Source organism: Corythoichthys intestinalis, chromosome 14, assembly GCF_030265065.1.
Source record: "Corythoichthys intestinalis isolate RoL2023-P3 chromosome 14, ASM3026506v1, whole genome shotgun sequence".
Classification (NCBI taxonomy): Eukaryota; Metazoa; Chordata; class Actinopteri; order Syngnathiformes; family Syngnathidae; genus Corythoichthys; species Corythoichthys intestinalis.
This window is the reverse complement of record NC_080408.1, coordinates 31,395,952-31,412,497: the sequence shown is the minus strand read 5'-3', so window position 1 is coordinate 31,412,497 and position 16,546 is coordinate 31,395,952. Positions and strand designations below refer to the sequence as shown.

At 43.2% G+C, this 16,546-nt stretch overlaps 1 protein-coding gene across 2 annotated transcripts in view; it reads left to right on the top strand.

Annotated features, from left to right (window-relative positions):
- Positions 1-16,546, top strand: part of lig1 (ligase I, DNA, ATP-dependent) — a 103,007-nt gene that overhangs the window by 85,237 nt on the left and 1,224 nt on the right. For both annotated transcript variants that reach the window (XM_057857282.1, XM_057857280.1), the window contains exons 21-25: positions 193-275; positions 7,573-7,725; positions 8,560-8,613; positions 13,932-14,075; positions 14,445-14,537. In XM_057857282.1, the coding sequence (XP_057713265.1) occupies positions 193-275; positions 7,573-7,725; positions 8,560-8,613; positions 13,932-14,075; positions 14,445-14,537 (527 nt within the window). The remainder of the gene's footprint in view (positions 1-192; positions 276-7,572; positions 7,726-8,559; positions 8,614-13,931; positions 14,076-14,444; positions 14,538-16,546) is intronic.

Below are 16,546 nucleotides of genomic sequence, written 5' to 3'. Positions count from 1 at the left end.
GCAAGGTCGCTCTCTGGCCTTGTTAGTGACCATGTTAGTAATGCTTTGATGGTAAGCTGATATTGTATGTGCACTTTCTTTATTCATTCGGTTAGTAGCGTTATCATTAGCAGTCTATAAAAATGTTTGATGGCCGCGATGTGAATTTGTAGGATATCTCGCAAACCTTGCCAATTGTGTGTTGTGTCTCAGACTCATGCGAAGGCTTGATGGTGAAGACTCTAGAGAAGGACGCTACCTATGAAATCGCCAAGCGCTCCCATAACTGGCTCAAGGTGAGTACACCCTTTGTACACAGGGCTTAACAGTCCAGAACGTGACGGGCTTTATATTGGACCAATAATAGTCAGCTTGTGAAAGCAGGTCAGCTCTATCCCCAATGAGGGGACCTCTGTAGTGCTTCTTTCCCTATAAAAATTGGAACCAAAGTTCAATTAGTTTTTTTCCAATGGTCCCAAAATTCTGTATCCTTGTCTGAAAATGACGGAAAAAAAAAACAATGCACAAGAGCCTTATTATGAAGTCATCCATTTTGGGATGAAATGAGAATTTTCTTGGAATGAGCTGATTGCGATTACATTTTATTTTCAGTTGGCGTAGGAGTAATAATTGAAAAACTGCAATTTTGCTGAAAAATGCAAAGTGAATGACGCAGGAAGCCCGCCGCTTCGCTTCCAAAATACAATTATGCTATGTTATTTGTCAGGTTTCAGGGTTTGTCAATTAATTCTGTCTAGAGGGCGATGAGCTAATCATCATTGACTGCTTAACAGGTGTAGTTGACAGATAACAGTTGTATGTTGAAGCGTTTTAGATTTCATCAACGAGTGCGGGCAAAGTTGAACAGGAGGTTAAACCATTTTTTTTTCTCGAAATATCCTCATTTTCTGTTGTACTACAAACTGGATTCCCAAAACGTTGGGACGCTGTACAAATTGTGAATTAAAAAAAAAAGATGTAAATTAAAAAAAAAATGTACAAAGTTAGTTATGTTGTATGGACAACATGTTGCATAATTAACTATATACATTCATTTTTTTTTTTTTTTAATGCTGCGAGCTACCCACACTAGGGTTTCAATCGACGTAATGGGCACCCCTGCTCTGATATGTTATATGAATGGGTTATGTATGTGGTTTCTGTATAATAAGAAATGAGACAACTTTACTATCTAACAAAAACTCAAGTGCTAATATGCTTCCCAAAACACAATACAAACAGACACTTAAGACACTGATTAGGATAAACACCTCATCAACGAAGAATACAAGCAATACAATCGGCTTCATTTACTCACCTATAACGGAGGCACACTTCGTAATATTATTAAATCAGCAACCCAACCTGAGTGTAGCAGTGAACTCCTAATCACTGGCGTGCACAGCTTCACATTATACACAAACAAGGACCCAAACAGGACTGCCCATATCTGCCAGCAAAAATCGATTATCAAATTCCTTGGCAACTAATTTCATAATCGTTAAAGCGATCCTCGATCGTTAAGACAAATAATTCTTAAAAGATAAATGTTAGTATGAGTTATAATAATTTGATATTAAAACACCTCTTAATGTTTTCGTTTTAATAAAGTTTGTAAAATTATTTTTAAGTGATAGGTCGCCATTCTTGTTACGTCGCAGTACATGACGTCAGCGGGCCCGTTGCTAAACTTTCAGCGTGCCACTCTTAGCTACCCCAACATGTCGTCGGTTCTGTCCTTCCAATTTGAACCAGATCGGAAAAGTGAAGAACAAGACAGCACTGTCGGTCGTTCACAAGACGAGCAGCAAAGGCAAAATGAGAGCAGGAAATACAGTACCTGATAAGACAAGAGTTGAGAAAAACTTGTGATGCACTCGCGGCAAGTGCATCTCAAGGACAATGGAGCTAGAGAGTGTATGCTGTTGAGAACTCCGGTTTATGTGAGCAGATCAAGGTAAACTATTGCGTTTTCAAACTTATCCCAGTATAATTATGTAGATTTTTTAGCATTCAGAGCTGTCGTGTGCTTTACATACAGTACAGGCCAAAAGTCTGAACACCTTGTCATTCGTGCATTTTTTCCCATGACTATTGACATTATAAACTCTCACTGAAGGTAATAAAACTATGAATGCACACGTGTGATAGTCAGGATCGGAGTCGTGTCGTGGCTGACTGTCCTCATTAAATTCGTCATCTAATGGGAACAAATCTTGGAATCGAGTGTAATCCATGCCTCGTACATTGTAACGCGTGGTAGGTAGGATACGTGAACAAAAGTTTCAAAAGGGGGAGAAGCTTCCAATTATGCACATTTATTCACAAAAAATAATATTCCACCTTGACCACTCGTCACTCGGGAGCTCAGCGGTACGCACACACGCGTTCCCAGACGAACTCCAACATAAAAGTAATGTCCACGTCAGAGTCACTGTCGTCACTGTAGCGTGCCATAGTGCTTTAATTATTTGATAAGATTTGGGGAAAACTCCCACGAAGAATAGTCAACAAAAAAAGATAACACTAGTAATCTGGGTCCGCGTTTTTTCACTCACTCGAAGATCCAGGAATTAGACAGATCCCATGGCAACATTGCAGCCACAATCAGGCCGTCGAATCCAGAATATAGACAGATCGGAAAAGCCGCTGTGGGACTGTCGAATCCAGAAAATAGACAGATCCGAAACCTGTATTGCAGCCGCGATTGGCCCGTCGGATCCAGAAAATAGACGGATCACTTACTTGAATGAGTCAGTAAAAATGTTCGTACGCCAGTTGTATTGCGTGGCAGGTAGGATACGTGCAAACAGGGACCAAAAAGGGGAGAAGCTTCCACCTATGCACATTTATTCACAAAAATAATAATTCCACATTGACCACTCACGTCACTCCCCTTGTTTCAGTTTGACTGGAAATTGCATCCAAAAGCAGCACATCGTGGCATTTTACTTCGTGAGTTTAGGCAGCAATACGCAATTGTTGTATACGCTACACATTTGGAAACATCCCATTTACGTCATCACTGCGAGCCCGCAAAACATGGCGCCAACTATCGGTCAAAATGTGTACTAAATATTATAAAATATTGCCATTGATTTAACATTTGTGTTTCCATCCATCCATCCATTATCTTCCGCTTGTTCCGGGGTCGGGTCGCGGGGGCAGCAGCTTTAACAGGGAAGCCCAGACTTCCCTCTCCCCAGCCACTTCAACCAGCTCCTCCGGCGGGATCCCAAGGCGTTCCCAGGCCAGCCGAGAGACATAGTCTCTCCAGCGTGTCCTGGGTCGTCCCCGGGGCCTCCCGCCGGTGGGACATGCCCGGAACACCTCTCCAGGGAGGCGTCCGGGAGGCATCCGAACCAGATGCCCGAGCCACCTCAGGTGGCTCCTCTCTACGCGGAGGAGTAGCGGCTCGACGCCGAGTCCCTCCCGGATGACCGAGCTTCTCACCCTATCTCTAAGGGAGAGCCCGGACACCCTGCGGAGGAAACTCATTTCGGCCGCTTGTATCCGGGATCTTGTTCTTTCGGTCACGACCCAAAGCTCGTGACCATAGGTGAGGGTAGGAACGTAGATCGACTGGTAAATCGAGAGCTTTGCCTTTCGGCTCAGCTCCTTCTTCACCACTACGGACCGGTGCAGCGTCCGCATTACTGCAGACGCCGCACCGATTCGCCTGTCGATCTCCCGCTCCCTCCTACCGTCACTCGTGAACAAGACCCCAAGATACTTGAACTCCTCCACTTGGGGCAGGATCTCATCCCCGACCCGGAGAGGGCACTCCACCCTTTTCCGACTGAGGACCATGGTCTCGGATTTGGAGGTGCTGATCTTCATCCCAACCCCTTCACACTCAGCTGCGAACCGCTCCAGTGAGAGTTGGAGGTCACGGCTTGATGAAGCCAACAGCACTAAATCATCTGCAAAAAGCAGAGATTCAATGCTGAGGTCACCAAACCGGACCCCCTCAACGCTTCGGCTGCGCCTAGAAATTCTGTCCATAAAAGTTATGAACAAAATCGGTGACAAAGGGCAGCCTTGGCGGAGTCCAACCCTCACTGGGAACGAATTCGACTTACTGCCGGCAATGCGGACCAGACTCTGACACCGGTCGTACAGGGACCGAACAGCCCTTACCAAGGGGCTCGGTACCCCGTACTCCCGGAGCACCCTCCACAGGATTCCCCTAGGCACACGGTCGAACGCCTTCTCCAAATCCACAAAACACATGTAGACTGGTTGGGCGAACTCCCATGCACCCTCGAGGACCCTGCTGAGGGTGTAGAGCTGGTCCACTGTTCCACGGCCGGGACGAAAACCACACTGCTCCTCCTGAATCCGAGATTCGACTTCCCGACGGACCCTCCTCTCCAGCACCCCTGAATAGACTTTACCGGGGAGGCTGAGGAGTGTGATTCCTCTATAATTGGAACACACCCTCCGGTCCCCCTTTTTAAAAAGGGGGACCACCACCCCGGTCTGCCAATCCAGAGGCACTGTCCCCGATGTCCACGCGATGTTGTAGAGGCGTGTCAGCCATGACAGCCCTACAACATCCAGAGCCTTTAGGAACTCCGGGCGGATCTCATCCACCCCCGGGGCCTTGCCACCGAGGAGCTTACCAACCGCCTCAGTGACTTCAACCCCAGAGATCGAAGAGCCCACCTCAGAGTCCCCAGACTCTGCTTCCTCAAAGGAAGGCGTGTCGGTGGAATTGAGGAGGGCTTCGAAGTATTCTCTCCACCGACTCACGACGTCCCGAGTCGAGGTCAGCAGTACACCATCTTCACTATACACAGTGTTAATAGTGCACTGCTTTCCTCTCCTCAGACGCCGGATGGTGGACCAGAATTTCCTCGAAGCCATCCGGAAGTCGTTTTCCATGGCCTCACCGAACTCCTCCCATGTCCGAGTTTTTGCCTCGGCGACCGCCGAGGCCGCAGTCCGCTTGGCCAGCCGGTACCTGTCAGCTGCCTCCGGAGTCCCACAGGCCAAAAAGGCCCGATAGGCCTCCTTCTTCAGCTTGACGGCATCCCTTACCGCTGGTGTCCACCAGCGGGTTCGGGGATTGCCGCCACGACAGGCACCAACCACCTTATGGCCACAGCTCTGATCGGCCGCCTCAACAATGGAGGTGCGGAACATGGCCCACTCGGACTCAATGTCCCCCACCTCCCCCGGGACAAGGGAGAAGTTCTGCCGGAGGTGGGTGTTGAAACTCTTTCTGACAGGGGATTCTGCCAGACGTTCCCAGCAGACCCTCACAATACGTTTGGGCCTGCCAGGTCTGGCCAGCATCTTCCCCCGCCATCGGAGCCAACACACCACCAGGTGGTGATCAGTTGACAGCTCCGCCCCTCTCTTCACCCGAGTGTCCAAAACATGCGGCCGCAAGTCCGATGACACGATTACGAAGTCGATCATCGAACTGCGGCCTAGGGTGTCCTGGTGCCAAGTGCACATATGGACACCCCTATGTTTGAACATGGTGTTCGTTATAGACAAACCGTGACGAGCACAGAAGTCCAATAACAGAACACCACTCGGGTTCTGATCGGGGGGGCCGTTCCTCCCAATCACGCCCCTCCAGGTCTCACTGTCATTGCCCACGTGAGCGTTGAAGTCCCCCAGTAGAACGAGGGAGTCCCCAGAGGGGGCGCTCTCTAGCACACCCTCCAAGGACTCCAAAAAGGGTGGGTATTCTGAACTGCTGTTCGGTGCATAAGCACAAACAACAGTTAGAACCCGTCCCCCCACCCGAAGGCGGAGGGAGGCTACCCTCTCGTCCACCGGGGTAAACCCCAACGTACAGGCGCCAAGCCGGGGGGCAATAAGTATGCCCACACCTGCCCGGCGCCTCTCACCATGGGCAACTCCAGAGTGGAAGAGAGTCCAACCCCTCTCGAGAGGATTGGTACCAGAACCCAAGCTGTGTGTGGAGGAGAGTCCGACTATATCTAGTCGGAACTTCTCTGCCTCACACACCAGCTCAGGCTCCTTCCCTGCCAGAGAGGTGACATCCATGTCCCAAGAGTTAGCTTCAGCAGCTGGGGGTCGGACCGCCAAGGCCCCCGCCTTTGGCTGCCGCCCAACTCCCTACGCACCCGACCCCTTTGGCCCCTCCCACAGGTGGTGAGCCCATGGGAAGGGGAACCCACGTTGCCTTTTCGGGCTGAGCCCGGCCGGGCCCCATGGGGACAGGCCCGGCCACCAGACGCTTGCCTTCGAGCCCCACCTCCAGGCCTGGCTCCAGAGGGGGGCCCCGGTAACCCGCGTCCGGGCAAGGGAAACTGGGGTTCAATAATCTTGCTCATCATAAGGGGTCTTTTTGAGCCATACTTTGTCTGGCCTCTCACCTAGGACCTGTTTGCCATGGGTGACCCTACCAGGGGCTTAAAGCCCCAGGCAACATAGCTCCTAGGATCATTGAGACACGCAAACCCCTCCACCACGATAAGGTGATGACTCATTTGTGTTTCTAACAACATATTTTAGTACAAGAGGACAATTGTGGTTTATTAGAGCCTCCATGTATTTAAGGTAGAGGATCACTTTAAGAAAGTTGTTTCAAGGACCAAGACCACAACAGTCTTCTGTAGCACTAAATATTTTTATCTAATGACAAAGCATTTTACCTGTTGGGTTTGTTTTAGTTCACACCTCATTGTTCAGGAAACACATCTTCAATTATATTGACTAATTGATTGTGATTGACTCAAATTATATTTATTTTGAAAATATAAATATTGGCACTTTATTTGAAGTCAAGACTGTTGTTGTCTTTGTTTTGTTCATTATAATAATGTTCATGTCATTTTGTCGAAATGTCAAAAATCTGGTTAGGTCAAAGGCAAATCTATGTTGAATCCACCATTTTTTTTTACCTCCAGGTGTTCAAAAACTAGGGTGAATATACATTTAAAAAATTATATATTTATTATCGGTATTGGCTTTGAGGAGCAAGACGTTATCGATATCTGTAACGGTTTCAAAAAATGGATATCGTGCACCCCTAATTTGTATAGTGTCCAAACCTTTTTTGAATTAGGTTTGTACTTCTGGGAACTCAATTATGGGGGGATAAAAAGTGAGGACATCAGTCATTTTGTTGGAAACTGCAGCTATGGTTTTTGACAATGATTTTAACTCACTGGATGCCATTGAAGGGGATAAAGGCCCAATCCATTAACTCCTAGTTAAAATGGATCTACTCGTGTCCAACTATATTAAATTCATAGCAGAAGGATGAAATTGATGATTGGACATCTATCATCATCAATGGCACTGAAGGAGTTCCGCTTATGGGAATGAACAGATCATTATTTGATTTTCGCTACAGTTGGTGCAGTAGCTGGATTAGACACAATAAATAGAGATTTTGACAATTATAGGCGAAATCAAACAGGGAGTCATCCATTTTGCTCTAAAATGGGAAATTTCTTGAGGCGCTTTTTCACCCTTGAAAACACAATCACCAATCACTCTTTAATTACAGCACAATTACTTTAGTGCATCCACACATGAGGTGCAAACACTATACACTACAACCATTTGTATTCAAGCAATTAAAACGTTTCGGATTTGTGTCAGTTAAAGAAGGACTACCTGGAAGGTGTCGGCGACACAGTGGATCTGTGCGTTATCGGCGCTTACCTTGGTAAAGGCAAGAGAACGGGCACGTACGGCGGCTTCCTGCTGGCTTGCTACGACGAAGAAAACGAGGAGTTCCAGTCAGTCTGCAAGGTGCGTAGACCAGCACGACAACCAGTAGAAATTGTTCGTCACTGTTCAAATATCTGATGTAGACGCAAACTGGTTGCGCCTAAATTAATAGGTGGCCCTTTACAAGTTTCTGAAATCCACTTTCGATTTGTTCTGCAACTCATTTAGACAGCATACTTGTTCAGCCGGAATTAATACCATCCTCTGCAGGTTGTTTAATGCCCTCTTCTTTATTTTGAGATGTATCATGTCCTCAACTTCCCCTTTCATCACTTTGTTAGACTAGCGAAATTACTTCATGATAAAACAAATGACCTCATCCCGTCTAGGCTTAGCAATCGATTGATCGTTGAGAATTTGGTCGATTGCCTTTAATCAACTGTTGACGGAACGCTCGGTGTTCACTGTTTCATCTCAGTGTGTTTACTCTTTAGTTTGGTTGCCTCAGCTGCAGGGTGCTCGTGTGTGAGTGTTTTCTTATGATATGTTTCTTTGGCTTTGTGTGTGTGCGCGCCTTTGAACTGTCGCTTGTGTCTATGCATGCGTGTTGTGAAGTGTGTAAACAAGGACGGTGCAGCCTAGGTTCCCTCCTGTCTCCCATCTTTCGCAAAACCTTTAATCCCTCCTTTTTACCGCTGTAACTTTAATGTCTTTATCCATGGCGAAGGGATTTGTGTGTGCAACGCTGCCAGCAAAACACGCACACACACATATTGGAACACAATGCACATTGATCTCTGCCCAACAAGCGATTTCTGCCATGTGTTCCGGTCAAAGTACCACTACCATACATTTTTTTTATCAGTACCGGTGTTAGACTTCATACACCTGACATTTTGTCTGCATTTGCGCCAGATTGGAACCGGCTTCAAGGACGAAGATCTGGAGCAGCACCACAAGTTCTTAAAGGTAATGTAAGATTTAATAGTTGAAAAAACTTTGTTCCTAGCACTAAGTTATGGTTAAGATTCATAAATGAACATGATTATAAAATAACTTTGTCATTGTGTTACAACTTAATTTTCATTTTAAGGAAGTGGAACATAAAAAAAATCTCAAACTGAAATGTTTACAATTAAATGAAAATATGATTAGCTATTAAAAATTTTTTGAAAGAATTTCTTTTAAGAAAAGGGCAACACCAATCTTATAATCATAACTCAAAATTTGGCAGCACAACAAAACAACAGTATTCAAATTTGCCAAAATATGAAATGATTCCAACTTGGATTCTTGCTACTATATTCACTCCTATTTATCAACAATTTTTATTTTGGGTGTTTTTTTAGAGACTCTCAGCTGCAGTCAGATTATCAGACCTCTGATTTATGCATATTCATTTTGTTATATAGTAAACTAATACAAAATTTTTAAAAAAATACCACATATAAAGTAAATAAAAGAATTCAACTACCGTAATTCTCAAACTATAAGCCACTACTTTTTTCCTTCTTTTTGAAACCTGCGGCCTATGGTCTAGTGCGGCTTATTTGTTGATTTATTTGGGTTATACTTTATTTGAAAGCGGCGTCATAAGACTGTCATAAGACCATCATAATCATGACATGACACGTTCATGGGCATTACTGATTGATTATGGCAAATGTCATTAATTGTCATTTATGTCCAGCTCAGATATTTTACATCCATTCAAAAGTGAGACAGTTTGCCAGATAACCCTAAATGACATATGTTATAAACATTCATTAATGCTCATGACAGTGTCATGTCATAATTATGATTGTCTAATGACAGTCTTTTGTCCCCACTGTCAAATAGTGTTACCAAATACCGTAACTATCAATTAATGAAACAACCGGAACAGTAACTGAAGAAACAATTAGCACAGAACATGAATTCTGATTGTTATTTACATCTGTAGCGCTGCAATGTATGCTAGGAGCCATGTTGGATAACAACAATATTGACAGCAGGTGGCAACAAAGGTGACTGTCTCCGCAGAGGGAGCAGTTATAGCCAAATGAAGCATCTTGAAGCAATGAAGTTTTGCAACCAATTGGTTCAACTGGTCTTATGTCAGACACTTATAATACAGTGAGGACAACTGTGGCTTATAGTCCAGTGCGACTTATTTATGAACAGATGCCGTTTTTGTGTCAAATTTGCTGGATGGCGGTTTGTAGCCGGGTGCCCAGCCTTATAGTGCGAAAATTTCAGTAAACACATTAGTAAATACAGCTAATCATACATAAATCCTTCGATAAATTCAGATAAATAAAAAATAAAAATAAGTTAATTTTTTTTCCTTTTTTTTTTTTTTTTTGGCCTTCCTGGAGACTTTTAGGCCAGGTTCAGACCGCAGGTCTTAATGCACAAATCCGATTTTTTGGGTGTTTTTCCAACTCAAGTGAGGCTTTAACTTGACAGTCTGAACGTGACCAGTCTCATAGAAGTAGACCATTCAAATCCGATGTGGGTAATTTTCATATGTCTTAAAATCCGATCTAGGCCACATTTTTCCAGAATGTAGCAACGGTCTGAACTGTCAAGCCTCCCAAATCGGAATTCATGAAGCAATTACGTCAGCAAAGAGCGAGAGCGGCAGGCAGGATGGCAGCGATGTAGCTGTGCATTAGCGTTAACGCCTACCTTGACCTTTTACGTAGTAGGCGGGCTTGACCAAAGTCATAAGAAAAATACATAAAATTAAGAAAAGGCTAAGCCTGATAGTGCTCGGTTTTCTTTCTGTGCGCCAAATGAGCAATATATCGGTATTGCTTACATGGCCGAGTCGGGGCAAACAGACACACACACTTTGAATATAAGTCTAAACGGAGATTAATATCGTCTGTTATTTGTGTCCTCTTTTTGGAAGTCAAAATATGATCACGCTGGAATGATGTACAGCCAGCATTTGTTTTGATACTTCTGCACATGCCGGTCCGTTTGCTCAGCGCGTGTCGGACGGCGAGTTATGCGTATTGCGTAATACTCTATTGGCCCGAATATAAGACGGTGTTTTTTGCATTGAAATAAGAATGAAAAAGAGGGGGTCGTCTTATATACGCGGTCTAGACGTCATACCCATTCACGACGCTAGATGGTGCCAGATATCATTAAAGCGATGTTCTGTCATGACGGATCTCAGCTACTCTCCCCATTCACGACGCTAGATGGCGCCAGATATCATTGAAGCGATGTTGTGTCATGACAGATCTCAGCTAGTTTAACCAGTTTGCATTATTTTATTGCAATTTTTTTCCTCATACAGATTTGTTTCAAGACTACAGTTACAGTTAGACTTCACTTTGATGGTTAATGCAGTTATTGCAATTTTGTTGTTTTATCACAATAGATTGGTTTATTTACATTTCAAAAACCAGAAACCATTTATTTACGAATGTGAGTGCACTTTAGTTTACATATTTAAATGTTCACATATTAAGATTTTAATGAGGCAAAATAACATGCTTTTTCTCTCAAATGTATTGTTATACTCATATGTTTCGGATGTACTGTAATTATTTTCTGTATAAAAATTAATTTGGTGCTCAAAAAGTCTTTTTTTTTTTTCAAACTTGAGTCTTGAAAAAGAGGGGGTCGTCTTATAATCAGGGACGTCTTGTATTCAGAGCAATATGGTACTTGAATGGGCTCAATGGACAAAAGCAGTCTGAACGCGCATGCCAAAAACAACAGATAAGACAAAAAAATCTGAATTGTGCATCAAGACCTGCGGTGTGAACCCAGCCTTTGAGACTCCATTGAAAGCGCCGTTTGGTATCGTGTGTGTTGTTGCTGTGATAAGTCCCTCTAATGACTTTTCCAAACAATGACACATGAAGAATATGGCCACTTTTCAAGATATTTTGTTGACTCTGAGACTCCCTTCCAGTTGCAGTCAGAGCAGCAGGCCTCCAAATTGTAATGGATTTTAGAGAAAATACTTCAACTAATCTCACAGCTTTGTCTGGTATACACTTTCAAAGACTGTAGACAGCTGCAGTTAAGGCAACAAGTCTTGAATCTTAAATTGTTGAGTTTCCATCTTTGCGACCGTGTCGCCATCTTTATTCTTTCGAGCGACATAGTGTTGTTTTCCGATGTTATTGACAACAGTCTGTTGTCTGAGACTGCGTCGCACATGATTTTCCAAATAGTAAGTGCCTAACTGCTCTGGCATATTGCAAAGTACAACAAAGCGAAGCCAAGATGATCATACTGCTGACATACACCTCAAAATTGGGGCAAAAACTCAGTGCTGTTGATTGTTTCCACTTGATGGCTGTTGATAAAGATTACTTGATTAACCTCCTTTTGGCATTGGAGGTAAAGTTGCATAAAGTCAGACAAACTCAGTTTCAAACACGAGACCAGCTGCTGACTTTTAAAAACCCATTGAAACTACCATTTTATTTGGTCCACACTTCAAGCTAATAAGTAATGTTTAAAAAAAAAATAAAAAAACTGCTTCCAAGGTATTCGAAGTGCACAATCACACTGATTGCAGAAAAAAATACATTCCGACGTTCTCATTCGGCTTGATCACATCCCGCCGTGTTGCTCTGTAATCAAGGGCTCCTTGTGACCATGATGAATGACGGATTAAGGGAGGCTGATGGGAGCCTGGCTGTGACGTGATTGGCCGCACTCGCACATTGGCGACGGGCCAACGGTGCATGCAATGTGGAAATATGGTGTTTGCAGCTCAATACTGTTACTAGAATTGTCATTCTTGCATAGATGTGTTGCACACTAAGTATACCTGTATTTTAAAAATACTTAAATGAGATCATTGAAAATGTACAGTATTTGTCCACATACTGTATTTGAAATATATAAGTTTATACAACCATTTACAGGGAACGATGGACCAAATATGAAATTTCAAAATGTTCTTTGAAGTTGAAAATATTTGTGAATAGGTCGACCTTCCAATTGGTAAAATTAATGAAAGAAAATGTTATAATCCACTGCTGATTCATGATTGGACGTCTATCATCAGCAATGGCACTAAAAGAGATCACCACACAACCAGTGTTGGGCACGTTACCTTGAAAAAGTAATTAGTTGTAGTTACTCACTACTTCTTCCAAAAAGTAACTGAGTTAGTAACTGAACTACTCTATAGTAAAAGTAACTAGTTACCAGGGAAAGTAATTATTTCCTTTACTTTAAAAAGAAGTTGTTGTATGTCAAAGAATTTGAACTTTTCTGAGCAGTATTCGAGTCAGTTGAATAGAGAAGAACAGACAGGTAGTTGAGTTATAGAACCTTGTAATATTTATTGCACCTCACCAGCAACAGATTTATCCTACACGTGAAGTGCAACAAAAATAAACATATTTTTCGCCACTAGCTTTGTGGTAGCGTGTGTAGTTGTTAGGTGCTTTAGCAGATTTGAATTGCTTACCACAGATGTAGACAAAAGCTTTGCCCCGGGACATAAATTACACTTTACATGCACGTTCTTTCCTTTAATTTCGACCAACTTGAAATAGTGTTTATATCTCCACCTCGTAAAGGACAGGTTTTCCTCTGAATGCTCTGCCATCATATCCCTCTGCATCTGTTTTGCGTGTGTGTTTGCCTCACACGCTGTTCCGGTTTGTGTGTCAAAACACCGGCTCTGATTGGCTTACCATGACACACGACTCTAACCCTCAGCAATCACAATCACTTCCATCGCATCTATCCAGGGGGTGCATTCATGTAGCCTCATCCCCCTACTCCTCCCGTCACCCTCAAAGCGTCTGCCGTCCTCAAGATGGAAGCAGCATTCTTGCTGGCTGACAGTCGGGGATGGGAATGAGGCTAGCATTCAGGTGTAGCAAACACAGAAACGTTAGCAAGCTTTGGAAAGGATTGTCTAATTGAATGAGATGGGACAAACAGCCTGGAGTCATAAGAAGTACGTGCGCTATTCTCGAACCTGAACGCACCACAAGTCTTGGATGACAAATAAACAGAGCGGAGTAGACTCGATACGTCTGGTAGTTTTTCCAGTTTATTCAGAGTAAGTAACGCACCGCTTTCGACCGTCAGTAACGGTAACGGTGGAAAAAATAATTAGTTAGATTACACCGTTACTGAAAAAATAACGCCGTTATGTAACGGCGCCGGCGTTATTCCCAGCACTGCACACAACACAGTATTCTGTGGGTCTTTAATTATTTGTCATAATGCTCCAATATGCCTGGCAACAAGATGATGGCTGCTCTGTAATCATCTGCCAGTCAATGAGTGAATTAATGTGTTTCGACTAGGAACATATCCTACCCAAGCCCCGGCCCTACTACCGCGTGGACCAATCGGCCGAGCCTGATGTGTGGCTGGATGCTGTGCAGGTTTGGGAAGTGAAATGCGCCGACCTGTCACTGTCACCTGTGTACAAGGCAGCCATGGGAATGGTCCGTTGACATCTTCTAGAATTTCCTCACCTCAACCTCTTGTCCTAAATTTGGTCCTTGTCTAACTTCATCCTTTATTATTTCTTAGTCTTTTTTCACCCTGCACTTCTTCACTGTTTCTCCTGTTCTCATTTCTTCCCTCCCACTTCCCAATCTCTTCACTCCTCTCATGTCTTCTTTTTCATCCTTGTTTCCTCCTTCTCTAGACTTCCACACTCCTCATCATCTGTTGTATCAACTTTTTCTTCCCTCTCCTGTATTCATTTTCTTCTGTTGTACTCCTTTTACTTTGCTTCCAATTCCATTCCCCCCTCACCTTCCTTTTTATTTCACATCCTCATGCTCCTTTTCTACTCTTTTGCTCTTCAGGTGGATCCAGTGAAAGGAATCTCCCTGCGTTTTCCCCGCTTCCTTCGCATCCGAGAGGACAAAAAGCCCGAGGACGCCACCAGCGGTGTTCAGGTGAGCCAAGTAACGACCGGTCGCCTCTAAAAATACGACAACCCCTCTTTGCGGCATTTGTTTGTGGCCTCCCCCAAAGATCCGACCTGTTAAGTTCTTTCAACTTCAAGGTTGAATGAAAGTACAAGGGCAAGGCTGCTTTACTACAGGCTGTATAACAGCAGCTTTACTGCTGCCTTCTGCCTAATAAAGTGAGCACCAGAAGCACAGTATATTGTACAGCACCCTCACATTTACTCATTGATAAAATGTGTACTAGATGCACAGTGTAATCTGTAGCACACTTTAACGTACTCATTAATGAAGTGTGCACCAAAAAATACTGCAATGTTGAGCTCATTCACATATACCATAATTTTGAGACTATAAGCCGCTACTTTTTCTCCTCATTTTGAATCCTGTGGCTAATAGTTCAATCTGGTTCATTTGTTGATTTATTTGGGTTAATAGGTAACACTTTATTTGACAGCGTCATCATAAGACTGCCATAAGACCGTCATAATTATGACATGACACCATCATGAGCATTAATGAATGCTTATGACAGATGTCATTGAGTGTCATCCGGCCAATTATGTCACCAACTGAATTTATGTCCAGATCTTTTACAGCCATTCAAAAGTGAGATCATTTGCCGGATGACACAAAATGACATCTGTCATAAGTACTGTATTCTTTCATGCTTGTGGCTCATGTCATAATTATGATGGTCTTATGACAGTCTTATGGCACCCCTGTCAAACGTGTTACCAATATACCATTACTAGCAATTAATTAAACAACTGGAACAGTAACTGAATAAATAATTTGTACAGAACATGAATTTTGATTGATTGAACTGATTTTAGACTACCTGAATGAATTACGAGACGTGCTTAAGAGACGGATAGATAGATGGATGGATGGATAGATGGATGCATGGATGAATTGATGGATGTATGGATACCGGCATTATATGTAGATTTGAAACATTCACCCGTGAGGTACACTGTTTTCAGACCACCCTTAAAGGCAGCACAGCTTCATATGGATAGAAAGATAATCAACATGCAACTTATTCACTGCCAAACATGTTTTTCTGATGCTAATTCTGGGCCTTTGCTTAAGTTAGCACCGATTCTTACTGTTTCGATAAAGCATGCACTCCCTCCAGGGGCAGAAGATGAGTGCTTAGCATGCACCAATTTCTGGGCCAAGCAAGGGCTAGCAAGCACGGTTCGTGTCTCTTTTGGTAATTGGATATCACGTTTTGAAACTGGTTTGAAAAACAGAAAAACGGCTGGTTATTTGGTTTTCGTTTTAAAACGGAAAAATCAAAATTGAAATCAGGCTTTATTTTGTTTTTCTTATCTAGAACCAGTAAGGAAAAGTAACTAAAAACAAATATACTGACCAATTCCCATTTTTTGTCTCGTGCTAAATTCTATTTTGTTTAAAGAATTTAAAATTAAAAAATCAAACTGTTTTGGGACTTTTCCTTACTCGTTCCAGATAAGAAACAAGAAAATCAAGCTGTATTTGATTTTTGATTTTTCCGTTTTAAAACGAAAACCAAATAACCAGCCGTTTTTCTGTTTTTCAAACCTGTTTCAAAACGTAATATCCAATTACCAAATGAGAGACGGACCAAGCACAAACTTTAGCGCTTTTTTTCTCACTTACTGCGTGTTCTCTCGTTGTGTCAGTTCCGCTTAATAAAGAGATTATGTTGCGGAACAACACTTTTAACTGTCATGTGTCAGGGAGCACACATACTTACATAACAAACATTCGTGGACTTCACTCACTACTTCCGCGAGAGCGGCTAGGCTCTGTGTCAAATCCTGCACTGTTAAGAAAAATAAGTTAGAGCTTGAAATTTCAAGTCAGCCTTTTTCACTTGCATTTGCAAGTTTTAACAGAGAACTTGCAAATGCAAATTATCTCCAAAAACTCAAAATTTTAAGTAAGCAGAACATCGATTCAAACCTGGGTCAACTCAATGACTGCGCAATGCATCGTCAAATGAG